The sequence below is a fragment of the Lupinus angustifolius genome, chromosome LG04 (assembly GCF_001865875.1).
Source record: "Lupinus angustifolius cultivar Tanjil chromosome LG04, LupAngTanjil_v1.0, whole genome shotgun sequence".
NCBI lineage: Eukaryota > Viridiplantae > Streptophyta > Magnoliopsida > Fabales > Fabaceae > Lupinus > Lupinus angustifolius.
In genome coordinates, this window is record NC_032012.1 from 6,432,448 (window position 1) to 6,452,176 (window position 19,729).

The 19,729-nt window shown below is 31.3% G+C and overlaps 2 protein-coding genes across 2 annotated transcripts; both read right to left on the minus strand.

Moving 5' to 3' along the window:
* LOC109345347 (plant UBX domain-containing protein 4-like) lies at positions 1-1,533 on the minus strand. Its single transcript, XM_019584298.1, has 3 exons — positions 1,220-1,533; positions 751-846; positions 1-549 (listed from the first exon to the last, which is right to left on the minus strand). Exons 1-3 carry the CDS (start codon positions 1,499-1,501, stop codon positions 166-168), a joined length of 762 nt encoding a protein of 253 aa, XP_019439843.1. The 5' UTR covers positions 1,502-1,533; the 3' UTR covers positions 1-165.
* On the minus strand, positions 5,823-9,354 carry LOC109345348 (plant UBX domain-containing protein 4-like). The gene is made up of 4 exons (XM_019584299.1): positions 9,148-9,354; positions 7,042-7,327; positions 6,573-6,668; positions 5,823-6,371 (listed from the first exon to the last, which is right to left on the minus strand). The coding sequence occupies exons 1-4, from the start codon at positions 9,285-9,287 to the stop codon at positions 5,988-5,990; spliced, it is 906 nt and encodes a 301-aa protein (XP_019439844.1). The 5' UTR covers positions 9,288-9,354; the 3' UTR covers positions 5,823-5,987.

Here is a 19,729-nt window from a genome sequence, read left to right on the forward strand (position 1 = left end):
TAAGCATAAAAAAAGGTTCATATAAAATTTGAAGTTTTTGTAAACGAAAGGCCCTAAATAAAACTGGTTTACTCCTGTAATCCAAAAACATAAACAAACCTGGTTTACTTTAATAAAGCATTTAGCTAGTAATGAAAACTAAGCAGAAGTGTTTGTGCAGTTTTGCTAGAATTTCTGGATGACAACCGAATTTGCTAGCCCTGCTTGCTCTATAGTCTGAGTATGATCTGTTAAAACCTTTGGTGGGAAACTCATGATCTGAAGTTGATAATTACGTGGAGCCCCTGATCTTGATGCGTCAACAAAGCCACGGATGTCGCTGACAGTGTGGTTAAGATTGAAATGTGATATCAAGCGGGTTCCATCGGCTAACCTAATTTGTATTGAGGTTGATGGCAATGATTGATCAACTACGAGACCAGCAGAAGGGGTTGGGGCACTGTTGAGCGGTGTTGAGACAGGAATTGGCTCAGGTGCCACTGAAGTAGAACTGCTTCCAAGTGTTCTTCCTACTCCTTGAAATGAAACAGGTTGCTGCTTTGCAGGTTCCTGCAAGTGTGACAAAATACATATCCTTCCAATTTATACACCAGACATGAGTGATTCTAGACAAAAGTAATAAGAATCATTCATAATCAAAATACAAAACTTCATAAGCTCCAAAACTAATAAACAAAACCAACTAATTTTATCCTGGTTTGATAGTCAATTGTATAGAGATAAGCCGAAGAACTCAAACAGAAAACTTACAGGATACTTCTCATTCCTTCTTATGAGATTAACATTAACGGATGACCTCCTATCGGCAGGCTCAAGTTCTTTCGGACACTCCGATTTTTTTATGCTCTGTATTCAAACATAGCAAATATCATTACACAAAAAAACTGACGTAACCAAGAAAGTAATGGTAGCCAAAATATAAATATTTATCTGGGCCACTCTTACATTGTCCTGTTATCAGTGTTGTGATTATGAAACCTTACAGAAAATTTATATAACAAAATATGCTGGAGGTTATAGACACTTTAAATAACAGATTACAGTAAATAAAGTTATAAGCAATTTTTTGAGATATTCCGTTATTCCCTGGGTAATGATCAGAATATTTCAATCTTCTATTGCTGAGGACTTCTCTTGTCAAGTTATATGCAACCTCATCACTTCCAATATTTTTTACCCTTCAATTCATTTTTGGAATCTAAACTTTAAATGAAGTTACCTCTAAAAACGAGGCATTTTCAGGATCATCCAAACTCCTCAATGGTCCATCATTTACAGTGAAACCATTACTCCAGAAAACGATGTTGTGAACAACAGCTTCTGGTTGCTGAGGAGCAGATTGTACAGTTTCCCCCGAGAGTAACCTGCCAGTTCCAGTAAAGCTAGTTGACCTTGGAGGTTCCTGTAGTTGATCGAGAGACCTTTCTACAGCTCCAAGTTGCCTTGCTTGATTGAAAATTGCATCCACACCACTTCCCTTTGTGGGATCTTGGACAAGCATTCCACTGGAGATAAAATGCAATTAATAATGATCAATAAAAAAGTACCAAATCTAAAACCAACTGTAAGTAGACTTGCTTATATGTAAGTCTTAATAAATTAGCTACGTCACTAAACTGTATGTGTACACTAAATTTAAAAGCTCAACAAGCATGACTACAGAAATACCAATCTTACATAGTCAACAAGAGTACATAACTTTTAAAGCCAACTTCTGATATACAAAATTTAGAAATTTATAAAGGTAGTCATAAGTGACTTTCACTAAAAAGAGCTAGGACTTCTATAAAAGTAAAGTATATAATTGAATATTTTACATACTACATATGAATTTCGTTAAAAAATATAGATGAATAGTCATTCCTAATTACATAAACAAAGTCCAAATCAAGCTACATAGCCCGATAAGTTCAAATTTGAGAACACAAAATAGCTTTAAACTATCACATGAACAATGCTTTGAAGTGCTAAAATAAAGCTTCACAGTTCTGGACATCAAAAGGATCCCACAATAGAGAAGCATGAAGAAAACCAGGAGATAAATAACACATTGCTTTTTAGGTTTGTTCTATTATTCTTTAAAAATTGGGCATGATATGAATGGGTTTTAAAAAGTCCAACAACTACATCTAAAAAAGCAACCTAAGTTAAGCAAAACAGCTTGAAATTAAAAGTTATATAAAAAGTGCTGCTCAAAAGAGTGATTTTACCAGTTTTAATGCCTTAAGCTATGTTTTCAAATGCTTTCACCAAAAAATTGATTCTGAGAACAAAAAACTAGAAGCACTTGATATAAGCATTCTTTTAAAAAGAATAACCTAAAATCCGATACTCTCTAATTGAGCAGGATTTTCTGTAATACCAAGGCATTATGCAATAAAGAATGGACACTATTTTCTGTATTTGTAAGTGAACCTAAAGCTCCATGATGCAATAAGAAAAATAGGGCTATGGAACCAACAAGGCCCAACACAGTTAGTAGATAGCTAGGTTTCATAAACATTTTCAGAGAGATCTCTATGACTCGAAAGGAGTTAGTTCCCGCCTATCGAATGGGGGAGCCCATGATGTATACAAAATAAACAGGGGTTTGAGACGTCATCAATGCCACACATCAAAACAGAAGAATAATGACACGAAAACAAGACAAGACAAAATGAAGCAGACCAGCGCTAATTGTAACTCTGATCCAAATATGGGTGAGACTATTGGCACTCTAATTTGCCTATTTACACTCTGTTCTATCCAACCATGATTTGATTTTTGATTTTGAAGATTTGAGTTTAGTTGATGATCAGTGTGGATAGGCAAATTAGTGTAGATAGGCAAAATGCAGTGTCAATTGTCCTACTCTCATATATATACATAAATCATACTAGAATTTTAAAGAAATCCAAACATATGTTCCAATAATCCAATTCATTTATGAACAAATTAACTCTCATAATCGCAGCAGCAATAACTGGTAAGGTAAAAAAACAATTTTTTGCATATAAAGAGATATACTTTTATGCTATATCGTAACGAACCAAAAATAATAAAGAGGTATCGATTCATATATTATTTGGATTTGTCTCCACAATATACCATGTTTTGTTTAACTTAATTGCATTTATCACAATTTTTATTTAAAAGATTACACTTATTTCTCATGCAGGGGTGGTCAGTATAACGAAAGTATAAAAACTAGGGGAAATTTGTGTAGGTATAGAAAAGTGAGGAGTAATTTGTGTAATTTCACTGAAACTCAGGGAGTGTCGATGTAATTTACTTTATTTTATAAAAATAGATACTTGTTAGCAATATCATCCATTTAAAAGTCACATGAAATTGATTGAAGAGTAAATAATTGAAGATACCAAAAAAAGTGAATGCAATGTTTTAAATGATGAAGTAGTGAGTGTAATTAATTATACACATTAATGAAACATATAAATCAAACTTATAAGTATTTAAATTCTTTTGAATAGTTAAGGTGAGTTGCCCCTGACTATGAAAAAAACAAGAGCCCTTTGCAGAAGGATTCTTTTCGGGTAAATAAATCAATGATTACTACAATGTACTTAAGAAAAGCCAAAATATATGGCTAGGTAGCTACTAACATTGTCATAAGAGGCTTTTAGGAGGCAAACAGCTTTTAAGGGTGGTGTTAACTCAATGTAATCACTTTTTTAAAGAAATAGTAGGAAGCTTAATTTGGTGGATTAGTAGATTAATATTACTTTCCCAAATTTGCCATTGGTCATGCTTGTAGAAATCATTAGGGTTTAGGCTTTGTAACCTTATTTGTTAGGGTTTTTGCTAATAGTCGTTATAACCCACTCTCTAATTTCACATTTTAGATATTTTTCTCTGGAGACCCTTGTACCCAAAAACACTCTTGTTCTTGTACGTGTGCACTTTCATTTGATGGTTTAATTTTCAAATGCTAAAAATGTAAGAGATATAAAGTTAGTTAATTATCAAAATAAAATAATTGTCAAATAAGTTTTGAAAGTTCAAAGGGATTATTCTGTTAGTTATTCTAAGGATTTAATTGGTGGCCAATAACATTTTTTCAAGGATTAAACTTTATACTACAAACTGGCCATTTTAAACTATCAGAGATTTATTTGGTGGTTATTTAAGAAAACAAATATAACATTTTACCCCTGATAAAACCCATCTCTATTTTTTTTTGATACATCTCTCACCCTATATTTTTTTTATTATATTGAACAAAAATATCAGCATTGAGGGTTTCACAACTTATATATTATATGTGCAAAAACAATAGGCTTCTCCATCAATAGGAGCTATCCTATTTTCTATTAACTTAACATAATTTCACATACATGACACCTGTTGATAAAAGAGAATAAATAATCATCAAGGAGTGGTGGGTCCAAGCTTCTCTTTGGAGTGGCATATTATCTGTATGCCACACATGACACAGGGTGAAGCCCCACATGTTAATACTTAATACCCTCCCCCTATTTCTATGAGCTATATATATCTTCTTAAGTTAATTTAATTTCACTTAGCAAACTAGATGGAACCTTACAAGTTGAAAAGTTGGTCCAACATATAATTGATGGTTCTTCACTTGTCATTGGCTCACAATTTTCCAACAAAAAGCAAATCTTGCTACTCTCATTAACATATATTTTTTTAGCTTTTTCCATCAAATGGAATGGCACTAGCATTGTGTCTTTTGGAACTTTTTTCTTCAAGATATTTTTAGGTGCCATACAAGATAAGATAGTGGTGGTTAATGGTTATAACCTATTAGATATTGTTCCAAGACACTAAGCTTTGTTTGTTCCAATTGAAATGCTAATTTGTGTCTAGTTGGAGGGAAAGAAGCTGTTGGTGATTTTGTTAACCAATCTTAGAGGGGCTCGTAATTGTTAGTGAGCTAATAGTTATATGGAACATCATTTGTTGTCTATGGCTACAAGTTTACAACATGCTTGTCGGTGTTTGTTTTCCCATCTTGTCTTCTAGCCCATGTTATGTCTTGTTATGCCCATAGGAATGGATGGGACTCATTCCGTGCATGAGTGAGATATATAGCATTAGTTCATATTTGTGCCTCTACCACAAATGGACCAAGATTGAAGCGGGTTACCAAGCATGTAATATAGAGTGGTTTCTTTTAACACCATTTTTTTTTCATTTGCCATCACTAGTGGAACATGATCAACTTTGAAGTTTAATATACACACTTTTGATACACTATGGGAGCTAGCCATGCCCGAGGAGGGGGATGCCGAAGGCAAGGCTAGTGACTGGAGTGAAGTCGTAACAAAGTAATCGTACTAGAAGATGCGGCTGGATCACCTCCTTTTCAGGGAGAGCTAATGCTTATTGAGTAGTTTGATTTGACACTGCTTCACAAAAAAAAAAAAAAAGCGAGCGCCGGAGTCAAATTAAAATAAAGAAGTTTTTTAATGTATGCTCTAAGAATACTTTAGTGAGTAAACTCTTAAGAAAAATCTAAAACCATCACATCCAAAAGTATTAAACAAACCATATATAAATAAATAATATTTATAACATGTGTCCTATAGCACATATTGAAAAATGATAAAACGAAGGTGGTGGAAAATGAAATAAAAATGTGTGTACTAAAAGAAACGATCGGAATATAGTCCAGATTGGTAATTGTGAGTGGCGAGGAAACTTTAACATATACAAGTGACCAAAAGTTGATTGATTGGATAGTTACTAAATACTAATATACTAATTCAGCTAACTTATGGTTGATAATTACTAGATACATATCCAAGAGATTATCTCCATATTTGTGTTGTATCTCTAGTAAAGGGTTCAACATACTATAAGCATAAAAAAAGGTTCATATAAAATTTGAAGTTTTTGTAAACGAAAGGCCCTAAATAAAACTGGTTTACTCCTGTAATCCAAAAACATAAACAAACCTGGTTTACTTTAATAAAGCATTTAGCTAGTAATGAAAACTAAGCAGAAGTGTTTGTGCAGTTTTGCTAGAATTTCTGGATGACAACCGAATTTGCTAGCCCTGCTTGCTCTATAGTCTGAGTATGATCTGTTAAAACCTTTGGTGGGAAACTCATGATCTGAAGTTGATAATTACGTGGAGCCCCTGATCTTGATGCGTCAACAAAGCCACGGATGTCGCTGACAGTGTGGTTAAGATTGAAATGTGATATCAAGCGGGTTCCATCGGCTAACCTAATTTGTATTGAGGTTGATGGCAATGATTGATCAACTACGAGACCAGCAGAAGGGGTTGGGGCACTGTTGAGCGGTGTTGAGACAGGAATTGGCTCAGGTGCCACTGAAGTAGAACTGCTTCCAAGTGTTCTTCCTACTCCTTGAAATGAAACAGGTTGCTGCTTTGCAGGTTCCTGCAAGTGTGACAAAATACATATCCTTCCAATTTATACACCAGACATGAGTGATTCTAGACAAAAGTAATAAGAATCATTCATAATCAAAATACAAAACTTCATAAGCTCCAAAACTAATAAACAAAACCAACTAATTTTATCCTGGTTTGATAGTCAATTGTATAGAGATAAGCCGAAGAACTCAAACAGAAAACTTACAGGATACTTCTCATTCCTTCTTATGAGATTAACATTAACGGATGACCTCCTATCGGCAGGCTCAAGTTCTTTCGGACACTCCGATTTTTTTATGCTCTGTATTCAAACATAGCAAATATCATTACACAAAAAAACTGACGTAACCAAGAAAGTAATGGTAGCCAAAATATAAATATTTATCTGGGCCACTCTTACATTGTCCTGTTATCAGTGTTGTGATTATGAAACCTTACAGAAAATTTATATAACAAAATATGCTGGAGGTTATAGACACTTTAAATAACAGATTACAGTAAATAAAGTTATAAGCAATTTTTTGAGATATTCCGTTATTCCCTGGGTAATGATCAGAATATTTCAATCTTCTATTGCTGAGGACTTCTCTTGTCAAGTTATATGCAACCTCATCACTTCCAATATTTTTTACCCTTCAATTCATTTTTGGAATCTAAACTTTAAATGAAGTTACCTCTAAAAACGAGGCATTTTCAGGATCATCCAAACTCCTCAATGGTCCATCATTTACAGTGAAACCATTACTCCAGAAAACGATGTTGTGAACAACAGCTTCTGGTTGCTGAGGAGCAGATTGTACAGTTTCCCCCGAGAGTAACCTGCCAGTTCCAGTAAAGCTAGTTGACCTTGGAGGTTCCTGTAGTTGATCGAGAGACCTTTCTACAGCTCCAAGTTGCCTTGCTTGATTGAAAATTGCATCCACACCACTTCCCTTTGTGGGATCTTGGACAAGCATTCCACTGGAGATAAAATGCAATTAATAATGATCAATAAAAAAGTACCAAATCTAAAACCAACTGTAAGTAGACTTGCTTATATGTAAGTCTTAATAAATTAGCTACGTCACTAAACTGTATGTGTACACTAAATTTAAAAGCTCAACAAGCATGACTACAGAAATACCAATCTTACATAGTCAACAAGAGTACATAACTTTTAAAGCCAACTTCTGATATACAAAATTTAGAAATTTATAAAGGTAGTCATAAGTGACTTTCACTAAAAAGAGCTAGGACTTCTATAAAAGTAAAGTATATAATTGAATATTTTACATACTACATATGAATTTCGTTAAAAAATATAGATGAATAGTCATTCCTAATTACATAAACAAAGTCCAAATCAAGCTACATAGCCCGATAAGTTCAAATTTGAGAACACAAAATAGCTTTAAACTATCACATGAACAATGCTTTGAAGTGCTAAAATAAAGCTTCACAGTTCTGGACATCAAAAGGATCCCACAATAGAGAAGCATGAAGAAAACCAGGAGATAAATAACACATTGCTTTTTAGGTTTGTTCTATTATTCTTTAAAAATTGGGCATGATATGAATGGGTTTTAAAAAGTCCAACAACTACATCTAAAAAAGCAACCTAAGTTAAGCAAAACAGCTTGAAATTAAAAGTTATATAAAAAGTGCTGCTCAAAAGAGTGATTTTACCAGTTTTAATGCCTTAAGCTATGTTTTCAAATGCTTTCACCAAAAAATTGATTCTGAGAACAAAAAACTAGAAGCACTTGATATAAGCATTCTTTTAAAAAGAATAACCTAAAATCCGATACTCTCTAATTGAGCAGGATTTTCTGTAATACCAAGGCATTATGCAATAAAGAATGGACACTATTTTCTGTATTTGTAAGTGAACCTAAAGCTCCATGATGCAATAAGAAAAATAGGGCTATGGAACCAACAAGGCCCAACACAGTTAGTAGATAGCTAGGTTTCATAAACATTTTCAGAGAGATCTCTATGACTCGAAAGGAGTTAGTTCCCGCCTATCGAATGGGGGAGCCCATGATGTATACAAAATAAACAGGGGTTTGAGACGTCATCAATGCCACACATCAAAACAGAAGAATAATGACACGAAAACAAGACAAGACAAAATGAAGCAGACCAGCGCTAATTGTAACTCTGATCCAAATATGGGTGAGACTATTGGCACTCTAATTTGCCTATTTACACTCTGTTCTATCCAACCATGATTTGATTTTTGATTTTGAAGATTTGAGTTTAGTTGATGATCAGTGTGGATAGGCAAATTAGTGTAGATAGGCAAAATGCAGTGTCAATTGTCCTACTCTCATATATATACATAAATCATACTAGAATTTTAAAGAAATCCAAACATATGTTCCAATAATCCAATTCATTTATGAACAAATTAACTCTCATAATCGCAGCAGCAATAACTGGTAAGGTAAAAAAACAATTTTTTGCATATAAAGAGATATCATGAAGTTGTGAACCAAGACTCGTCCAAATTGCTAAAGATACGGATTTAACTCCACGATGATCAACCAACATACATGATATTTACTTGGTACAAGGTAGTAAAACAGCCATAAAAACAAGGCTACCAATAAATAAATATTACAATCATAGCAAATTACAGTTAACCCTAATCAAATAGTTGCCTAATGTATAAGCAGTTCAAAACCCTAAAATATTAATGAATGAATGAATTGAAGAACCAGCGACTACCCATTTCAATTGGATCAATAAAACATCAAAACGATTCTGAAAGTTAGAATTTTGAAAACGAATTGGAGTACCTCTTCTCGCCGCCGGTGTAATACTCCTGAGGGGCATCGGAGTCGCTGTCGGAATCGGCGGAGGGACGGTTGAGATCCGAGAGGGTGCGAACTCTGCTGCTCGAGGGTTTTGAAGATTTCTTGTTGTCATGTGACGCCATTTGTTTCTTCGCAGCACAGACAAACAAAGAGAGAAGAGAGACCGAAAAACCGAGTACTTTCTCTCCCTTATATATTAAGGGCAGTGGAAGATCGTATCCCAAAGAAACACGAGTGCCTATTTGATCACGGTTGATGATTGCTGACAGTGCACATAAATTAAAACTCTTACACTGTACATATTAAATCCTTTGATTATTATTGTTATGAAAACCAATGAATAGACGTTGGATGAAATCCTATATTATGAAACGCGAGTCAGACATCAACCCGGAAGAGGATCTGTATAGATTCTAATCGGTATAACTAGTTAGATTGTTTGGTCAAACCAGATAATTTAATAATATCATATATTTAATACAAATAATTTAATCTTCAATCAAGTATAGCTATTAAACATGTAGCACTAGGCTATGTTCAACTATAAATTACAATATTTAACCCAAATTACTATATTTGACATTTATAGCATATACATTACATATTACAAACAATAGGAAAGCGAACGAATTTAAATATGTTGAAACATTTCATGACAAACATTATTATAAAGTCATACACTTTACCTATAAAAATAAATGTGAGTCACTAAACTATTTGAACGTTCAATTTATAAAAAATTAACAATTACATCAATAGTTAAAAACACAACTGCAAAATACCCTTATTTAATACAAAATACTATATTGGGTAAATATAATATACAGACTACACGACGTTACAAATAATAGGAAAGCGGGTTGACAGGCACGGAAGTTTTATAATAAGTTAATAACATATTTATCGATGTCATGCTTTGTGTAATGTATACATATATAAATCAAAATAAAAGTACATCAAACAAGTTTAATTACATAATTAAAATTATAAATCAAAACACAATTATCTCATATTAAACATTCTAATTCATCCAAGTATTATTGTCTTTATTAGATCCAAAATTGACATTAGCGGTTAGAAATACAGTTAAAGTGTAATTATCTACATCTTCTTAAGAAAAAAGTTTAATAATAATTCACAAACAATATCTCAAATCATAAAATTTAACATTAAAACTTTTTTACCAAAATTATACTGAGATTAAAAACAAGAACTAATATTGAATCATAATTTTTTAGAAGTTAACATTAATAATAACTTTAAATACTAAATACACAATGTGAGTTGTAGACACACTTTGCAGCTACCACGTGTATATGTTGATAAGATAGTCAATGTGATTAGGGAAGAAAGAGAGAGTAAGTGGGTGAGTTCAATATTTAATTAAAAGACAAGGAAAAATAGTGAAAGGTATATTATTAAACAATAACACAAACAAAGAAATCTTTTCATACCACCATAAGTCCACAATACACAAACATTGAAAGGCAACAACAAACAAAGAAGGATGATGATGCAGACAACGAAGTAGGCGGCGATGTAAACGACGAAGTAGATGGCGATGCGAACGGCGAAGGACGATGGTGACTAGATTTTCTCATTTCTCTCTATTTCCTCTTTCCTGAGTCTCTCTATTTCTTCTTGGATCTGTTTGTTACCTTTTCCAAGTTTTATGGTTTTTATGGTTTCTATTTTAGTTTTTTTTAAATAGTTGGACCGACCGGTCTAACCAACCGGATTAAAGCCGGCTACAAACAGTCTGAGAAGGATTCCGGTTCAGTGGCTAGTACAGGATCGCAAAAACAAGCGGTCGACGGTCAGACCGGTCGGACCGTCCGGTCCGGTCCTAATAACCATGGGATGAATGGAGTAAATAAAAAACAATATTTTAAAAACAACCAAACCGACTTTGTGAAATAAAAAAAGATCAATTATTTTTAACTTATTTGTACTTATATTTATTATTTGTTAGATTATGTTTTACCAAAATGATGTTTAGTTAAATTTTAAATTTATTGTGTGTTTTCAATTAAAACATAACATCTATCTAGTTTGGTGATATTTTTAACTTATTTATGACATCTTGTTAATGTATGAAACTCGAATCGAACATCAACCTAGAAGAAGTCTCATATAAGTTATAACTAGTTTAACTGGTTAGATCAGATTAGACGACGTCATAATATTATATAACTAAGTAAAATAATCAAATAACATAGACATCAATACCATAAATGAAATTATAACAATTTGCCAATATTAACCTAAATACAAACAATTTTTCATAGACTATTGCAAATTTCAAAAACTATTCACATTCTTCTTTATTGTTGAACCTTAATAGTATTACATATATATTTTAAATTATGATATTAGATATATTGATATGAACCTTTAAATATATATTTTGTTTAATTCATTTTCAGAAGAAAAAAGAAGAACAGTAAGAAGTTTGGGCCATATAGGTGAGTTAAAGAGAATAGTAAAAAGGTTGGTCCAATCCTAATAGTTAAAGAACTTAGAGAACTAGGTCATCCTTTCCCCCGACCAACCACCTCCATTACATTCTTCCTTACTCCATTTTATGTGAATGTCAATATGTTTGAACGACGATGAGGCACTTGGGACGATAACTAGGAGCTTTGGACGATGGTTAGGAGCTTGGAAGTGATTATTGCAGAAATATTGCAAAAATGTAAAATGAATATTATGATGATTTCTCATTTTTGATCAAGGCATGAGAAGCTTTATTTATAGTACATGAATAGGTAACAAACTTACCTAACTAACTAGCTAACAAACTAATAAATACATGTTGTAAAACAATTCAACATGTGTTAAATATGTAGAATATGTAAAATGTGGTAGTTTTATTTTCCAATAGCCCCCTCAAGCTGAAGGGTAACTGTCAGTTGACTCCAGCTTGATAATTCGATTTGATATCATGACAATGTAATGGATCAAAAACTTGATCCTAAAAGTTGTTGATCTTGTTGATATTGTTGTTGTTGATCTTGTTGTTTTTGTTGATCTTGTTGTTGTTGTTGTTGGAGATATTGGAGTTGGAGAGAGTTTTGATTTTCTTCCTCTCCTACAAGGTGCATTGAATTTAGAACCTTACATACTCATTTAACATCATCAGAATATTTCTCCAACTCTTCTGTTTTCTTCTTTGGAACTGAAGCCTACTCTTTGCCTCGATGAGCCTGTTAAGAACACGTGCTTGATTTCCAGACAAATTTTTTTGTTCTTCCAATAACACAAGTTGATAATCTTCTTTGCGGAGGATGAAGAGGAAAAGTAAGGATCTTTATTAAATATTGCAAGAGGAAATACTCTTGCTGCTTCTTGAAGAAGAGAAAACGATTGAGAGAAAGAATGTGCAGCGATAATCAAAGCCCTCAAGATGAAGGTTCTGATACCATATTGCAAAAATATTACAAAAGTAATATTATGATGATTTCTCATTTTTGATCAAGGCCTGAGAAACCTTATTTATAGTACATGAATATGTAACAAACTTACCTAACTAACTAGCTAACAAACTAATAAACACATGTTGTAAAACAATTCAACATTACAACATGTGTTAAATATGTAAAATGTATAAAATGTGGTAGCTTTCTTCTCCAATATCGGTATGTGTTTTTCTCACCTCTTAGGGTTTATATTTCTTGATTTCTGGCATGTGTCTTTGCCTTATGTGTTCCCACATTTCAATATCTCTTTGTTTTTAATATATATGGACCATTCAGTCTAGTAACTAAAAGTGCAAAGTGTCAAGGATAACACTAACAATGCTTTACCTATGTTTTGACGAAGACAAGGTTCTATTAAAGCTTGAAGATGGCTTAACAATCAACATACCTAAAACTCATTTGGTCATATCTAGATTAGGATATAAATAGAGTCATTATTCTAAGTAGTCTGGGATGTGTGCCGTAGCAAGTGAGTATAGGTGAGGTGAACCTCGGTGCAAGTCTCTCAAGCCATCATAATTGTCATATCATTTCCATGAGACATATCATCTAGTTAAATGTATGTTCATGCATTAATCATACATGTTATATGTGCATATTAGGCATAATATAATTGCTAAAACATGTATAGAAGTTGTGCATAACATATGCGAAGTTTACCTTTTGAATCATGTATTTTAATATGCTAGATCGATTAACGTGATGACTTAATCGATTAACTCAACTGTTTTTCTGTTAAATCAGTGTTTCTGTTACAACTGTTTTCTGTTTCAATTTTGTTGCACTGGTTAATCGATTAACGAGTTGCCTTAATCGATTAACATGTCTCTTTTGTGTTATAATTGATTTCTATTTTAACCGCTTAACTGCTTACAACGAATCCAACTATAAAACCTGTGTAGTATAAATAGAGGCAATTTCTAGAAAACTGCAACATTGCATTCCGTTGTATAAGATTGATTTTAGAGAGCATATTTCATTTTGTATTCTGTTTTTGCAAGAGAGTTGCATGTGTGAGGAAGAGAGTTACCAAGCTTGATTGATTCTTGATTTGCATATTGTTTTTCACATTCTTATGCTCATCTTTATCTTGCTCACATGCTCATGCATTATTTGTAAAGATTGTTAGAGAGATATAATTGATTTCTATTTTTGATTAACTCACGTGTTCTTGATGGCTTGAGTGATTTGTGAGTGGATTAGTCTTAAGGTCTTTTACTTGTAATATTTCAAGCATTATTGTGCTTATAATACCTTGTTGTTTTAATCTGTTTTTGTGTATTTTGGATTGATCTCTTGTTGTCGTACCACCACAAAGATTGAGATTCTTCACCGAGACTAGGAGGTCTTGATTTGAGAACAAAAATCTTGGCTGGGGCTGTTTCGCGAGAAAGGTTTTCTCAGGCGATAGATAGAGTCAAACCAAGGGTTTATGTGTTCTAGATTTGAAGAAAGAACGTCCTATGTTTTTGTGTAAATTGAATTGGTGTGTGATCATACGTATATTCAATATTGTGAAGAAGAAAATCTCCCAAGATCAGAAGCGTCCTATGTAGTGGACCGCAAACGAACAAGGATAAAAATTCATCTTTGCACGCTGCTCTCTCCTTAAATCTTCTTTACTTTTCTTGATATTTCAATTTGATTTAATAGCTATTATTTTGCATAATTGTTCACTATCATATGCTTATTAATAGTGCTTAACACTATCTGTTTTATCTCTGATTATTCTGTTCTGTTCATGTGTTAATTGATTAAGACTAGGTGTTAATCGATTAACTGGGTTGTTTCTAGAATTGGGTTTTGGTAAAAGAAGCGGCGATTGATAACTGCTACACCTATTCAACCCCCTTCTAGGTGTTCCTAGGCCACTGATACCTAACAGTAACCATGTTATTCCGGGTTATCCTAGTTTAATATGGTTCAACCGGATTTTAAGCGGCCCAAAACCGCTAAAAATATCATCTAACTTTTTAGGTGAAATGGAGGCATTAAGTGCATCAGGTTGTGGTTGGACTGTTCGGTCGAAACATCATTGCATCTTATGGTGGTGAAGCATTCTTTGATGGTTGTTTAATTATCTATGTTAATGTTTTTAAATTTCGGGATAAAGTTATTAAATAATATTAACGAGTATTATGATTTTTTTTGAATTTTTAATATAAATCGAGTCAGTTGATTTAACTGTTTACTTAGTGATCCAACCCATGACTTATCGACTATGTATTCCAACTGAACTATTTATCAGTCGAGTTTAATAAAACTGAATATATTTATCTATTGTTAATGTTTTTAAATTTGGAGGATAAAGTTATTAAATAATATTAACGAGTATTATAATGTTTTTGGAGTTTTTAATATAAATCGAGTCAGTTGATCTAACCGTTTACTTAGTGATCCAACTCGTGACTTATCGACTATGTATTCTAACTGAATTATTGATAAGTGGAGTTTAATAAAATTGAATACAATAACAAAAGATTTTTAGGAGAATTTTTTTGAAGGGTTTAGAATTATTCCAAGTTCAAAATGACTAGTTCCAATAATACTTTTATTTATTTCCTAAACGGGCAACAACCCAAAAAATATACATCCAGTCCAAAGAAAGATATTCCCATAAGTGTCTTCCCATGAAAAAGGAATTAGGAGAGGAATTTAGAGAATTAATGCTAACTTATTACAATTATGCTTATTCACCTTTTTGCATCATTCGATCTTTTCCAAAAAAATTCGTGATATAATGTCAGTAAAATAAAAGCATAAATACTTATAAAAGGGAAAAAATAATAGCAAATGTAGAAAATCAACCATATCTAAAAAATATTCACTTATATATATATATATATGATGTATATGTACAATTGTTCTATACAAGTTTCAGTTAGTTTCTTGATTATTTATTTTTTAACATTGGTAACTTTATGATAAATCTATTACTTTTATATTTTCCACAATAATCAATACCTAAGAATAAAATGTTTTAAATGTTTCTCGTAATTTGATTCTCTTCAGGTTTTGTTCTCTATCCTTTTCATTTTCATCATTCAACATGTTTTCTGGCATGTTATTAAGATACATGCAATTTACTTGGTATTGATTTAATGAGTTTTTGTGTGAAATTGAAGACAAAAACAAAATGTGTTTGACGAGCACTTTTGAGTTTTGATAAATGAAGCTTGTAATGCCATGTGATTTAATGGAGGTATATCTCCTACTACAAATTGCAATTATTGCACAAGTAGTGTGAAAGATGTGTGTCATTGCCTTTGAGATTTCGCCAGAGCTACTGTTGTTTGGTTTTATCTGCCTGTATCTCGAGCTACTGATTCTTTCCTCTGAATGTTCATGAATGACAACATTACTGGGCTGATGATGCATGGTATCAAGAGATTGAGCCAATAATGACCAAGCTTTGATTAGGGTTTAATTCAAAGTATTTTACGTGGGTTTCACTTTCTCCTGCAATAGTTAAGATTAATATTGATGGGAGTAGCCTAAGAAATCCCAAGAGGAAAAGTCTTGGAGGTCTCATTAAGTGTTATAGATGCCTTTTGAATTATAGGATTTCCATATTACAAATATACATCGAGGGTTAAGAATAGAAATTTATTCTCTCAAATCATGTTATGAAAACCAATGAGCATTGGTTCAAATGATACATGTTTGATTTCCTTTAAGCAAGGTATCAGGTTTAAGTCTCGTGGATGGAAAAATATTCAATGGGAGAGTTAGCCTCACATACCTGTGGATGTTCCTGATTCGGACATGATTGCCTCCGGTGCAACAGAACAAAAAAATCATGTTCTGGAGATACTAATACACAATATTGTAATTTCTCTCATGTTCTTTTATTATATTGCATAAAAAAATATGTATTAAATATTTAAAGATAAAATTAATGTGAAGATCAATTTACTAAGTGTAGGAGAAATGAATGCTAATACATGGAAGATAAATTACTTTACTTTTTATATTCAATTCATTCCTATTTTCATATATTTTAATAACTTATCACTAAAATATAACTAAATAATAATATCATATCAATAAATTATTTATCTATGTTGGTTAACATTTACCAGTAGTGATGTATAAAATTGGAACATTTGTTGGTTTTCAAAAAAAATTCTTCTTTAATTGTCATTAATTATGTAGTGTTTTTCCTATTAATTATGTATTGTTGATATTGATAAATAAAATTGATATGGTAATTAGTAATGTTGTGAAACTCAAGCCGGACATCAAACCAAAAGAAGTCTTGTATTAAGTTTAATCAGTTAAATCGTCTGGTCAGACCAGATAATTTCATATATAATTTATCAATTTTATCTATAAATATATATTTATATATAAATACAAAATTTTATATAATTAATAATTATATATAATTATATTGAAATAATATATTTCCATCTTCTTTTGGATCAGAGTAAAACAAAACATTAAAGTAGTGTTTTTTTTTAATTTTAAGTGAACCGTTTATCGGGTTAGTGCAGTTCAACAAAGTTTAACATGATTGGACCAAAAAATTTCTGGTTCAAAGTGGTCCAACCCCTCACTCGGTTAAGACTGCAAACCAGAGATATTTTCAAGTCCGATCAGTGATAAAACTGGTTGGGCGGTCCGGTCCGATTATCAAAACACTGGTAATTAGTATTCACTAAATCTTAAATCATTTTAAAATTTCTCCATTGATAATATGACAATTATCAAGGTTTTATCTCTGTGTTTTTTAAAAAATAAAAAAATCTTACAAAACTCTAATATAAATTTTAGTAGATGCAATGCTTTAGATAATTTTTAATATCAAAAAGCTAATTTGTAATTTTTTTTAAAACTTATTTTACGTATGATGCTAATAAATAAAAATGAGGGTGGATGTGCCACACAATGCTTTTAAACAAGTTTGGGACAAGAAGAAAAATCAATAAGAAGAAGAAAAATGGCACAAACAAAAAAACTGATAATATTCAACTAAAAATGATATCTTTATATATAATCATAAGGATGAGACAATACTAAGAAGTTTCAATTATCCTCGAAAAGGAACAATTCTAACAAAAGAACTTTACATACAATTATAAGTGGGAAAAGAAGAAAGAATGATGAGGCAATTTTTTTTGTTATTCCGCTTCTAAAATCTTCAAGGATTTTTTAAAAGAAGCAACTATAACGAAGACACTACTGAATTAAAAAAGTATGAAAAAAACTCATGATAATATTAAGCAAAAACATTTAGAATATATTTCTTCTACATGCCAATAAGCCTCAAGGACTCTCTAAAAGAAGCAAATCTAACAACAATAGCCTTGCATAGAATTAAAAGATGTAAAATTAGAAAGAAGGATGAAAAACAACCAAAATAAACACTTTTATCCCCATTCCAGAAAGCTTCAATGTCTATAAAAGAAGCAACACTGACAAAGTAAATTTGCATTTAAAATAAACAAAAAAAAATTATGGAACAAAAAAAGGAAAAATGATAAAGAATGATGAACAAAAAAATATACTTATTTTGTATTCCATGAAGTTTAATGATTCTAAAATATGTATAAAAACAACCTAGGATATATAATTAAAACATTAAAAGTAAGAGAGAGAAATAATGTAGGAGAAAAATGCATAATATTTGTGTGGAGACATGTAATATTACATGTTTCAGGTCAATCAAATATTGCTATATAAATATTTTTTTAAAAACAATAGGTAATATATTTATATTATTTATTAAAATCTAATTATTTAGTATAAGAATAAAATACCCTTATGAACAAGTCTCCATGCACCCTTGTATAAGACATCCTCTTACCTACTGTAAACTCAAACCTTTATTATTGAAAATATTATAAAAGTATTAGTAAATTACACTGACACTCCCTAAGTTTTAGTAAAATTATATAAATTACCCATCACTTTTTTACACCTATATAAACATCTTCTAATTTTTATACTTTCACTACACTGATCACCCCTGCATAAGAAATAAGTATAATCTTTTAAACAAAAAATGTGATAAATGCAATTAAGTTACACAAAATATGATATATTATGGAGACAATTCCAAATAATATATGAGTCAATATTTCTTTCTTATTTTTGGTTCGTTACACTATATTATAAGAGCAATTTAAACAATATTTCTTTAGAAATGTTGATGCATTATGTAACCAAAAATAATAAAGATACATTGATTTGTATATTATTTGGACTTGTCTACACAATATATCATGTTTTGTTTAACTTAATTGCATTTATCACATTTTTTGTTTAAAATATTACATTTATTTCTTATGAAGTGGTGGACAGTGTAACGAAAGTATAAAAACTAGGGGAGATTTGTGTAGGTGTAGAAAAATGAGAAATTGTTTGTGTAATTTCACTAAAACTCAAGGGGTATCAGTCTAATTTACTTTAAAAGTATAAAAGGGCCAAACTCAATATGCAAGAAAACTATAATATAATTAAATTCAAGTTCCATATGTGAGAATATTTAAATGTAACTCCATATAAAATAATGAGTTACATTTAACCTCAAAACTCAAAATTACTTTGAGTAGATTTTTAGAACTTTAAATAAAACCACTAAAATAGACTCATAAATGTAATTACTAGTAAAATATCATAATCACAGTAATCATTTGTAGATATTTTTCATAAAAGACAATTGCTGAGGAAATAAATCCAAAACTAAAATGTTACTTTATTGATGTGATCTTTTATCCTAAAAAATGTATGACTCTATATGTTATCATTTACGATTAGTGAAAAAAATATTTAATTATTTAACTTTTAACTGAAATATATTTTTAATGTTTTTTTTGCCTCTCTGTATATATCAGAGTGAATAACTTTAACATACACATGATATCTAAAAATGCAACCATTGAAATCTTCTCGTAATACATTTTCAACCAAGGATATTGATCGTGCAATTAAAACAAAATGTGGGTAGACTTAATATTGTCATACATTTAATATTTTCTAATATACAAATATAATAAAATAGTGGCTTCATTAGATTCAGGTAATGATGATACGTTACTATAATATAATAATAATTACTATTATATATATATATATATATA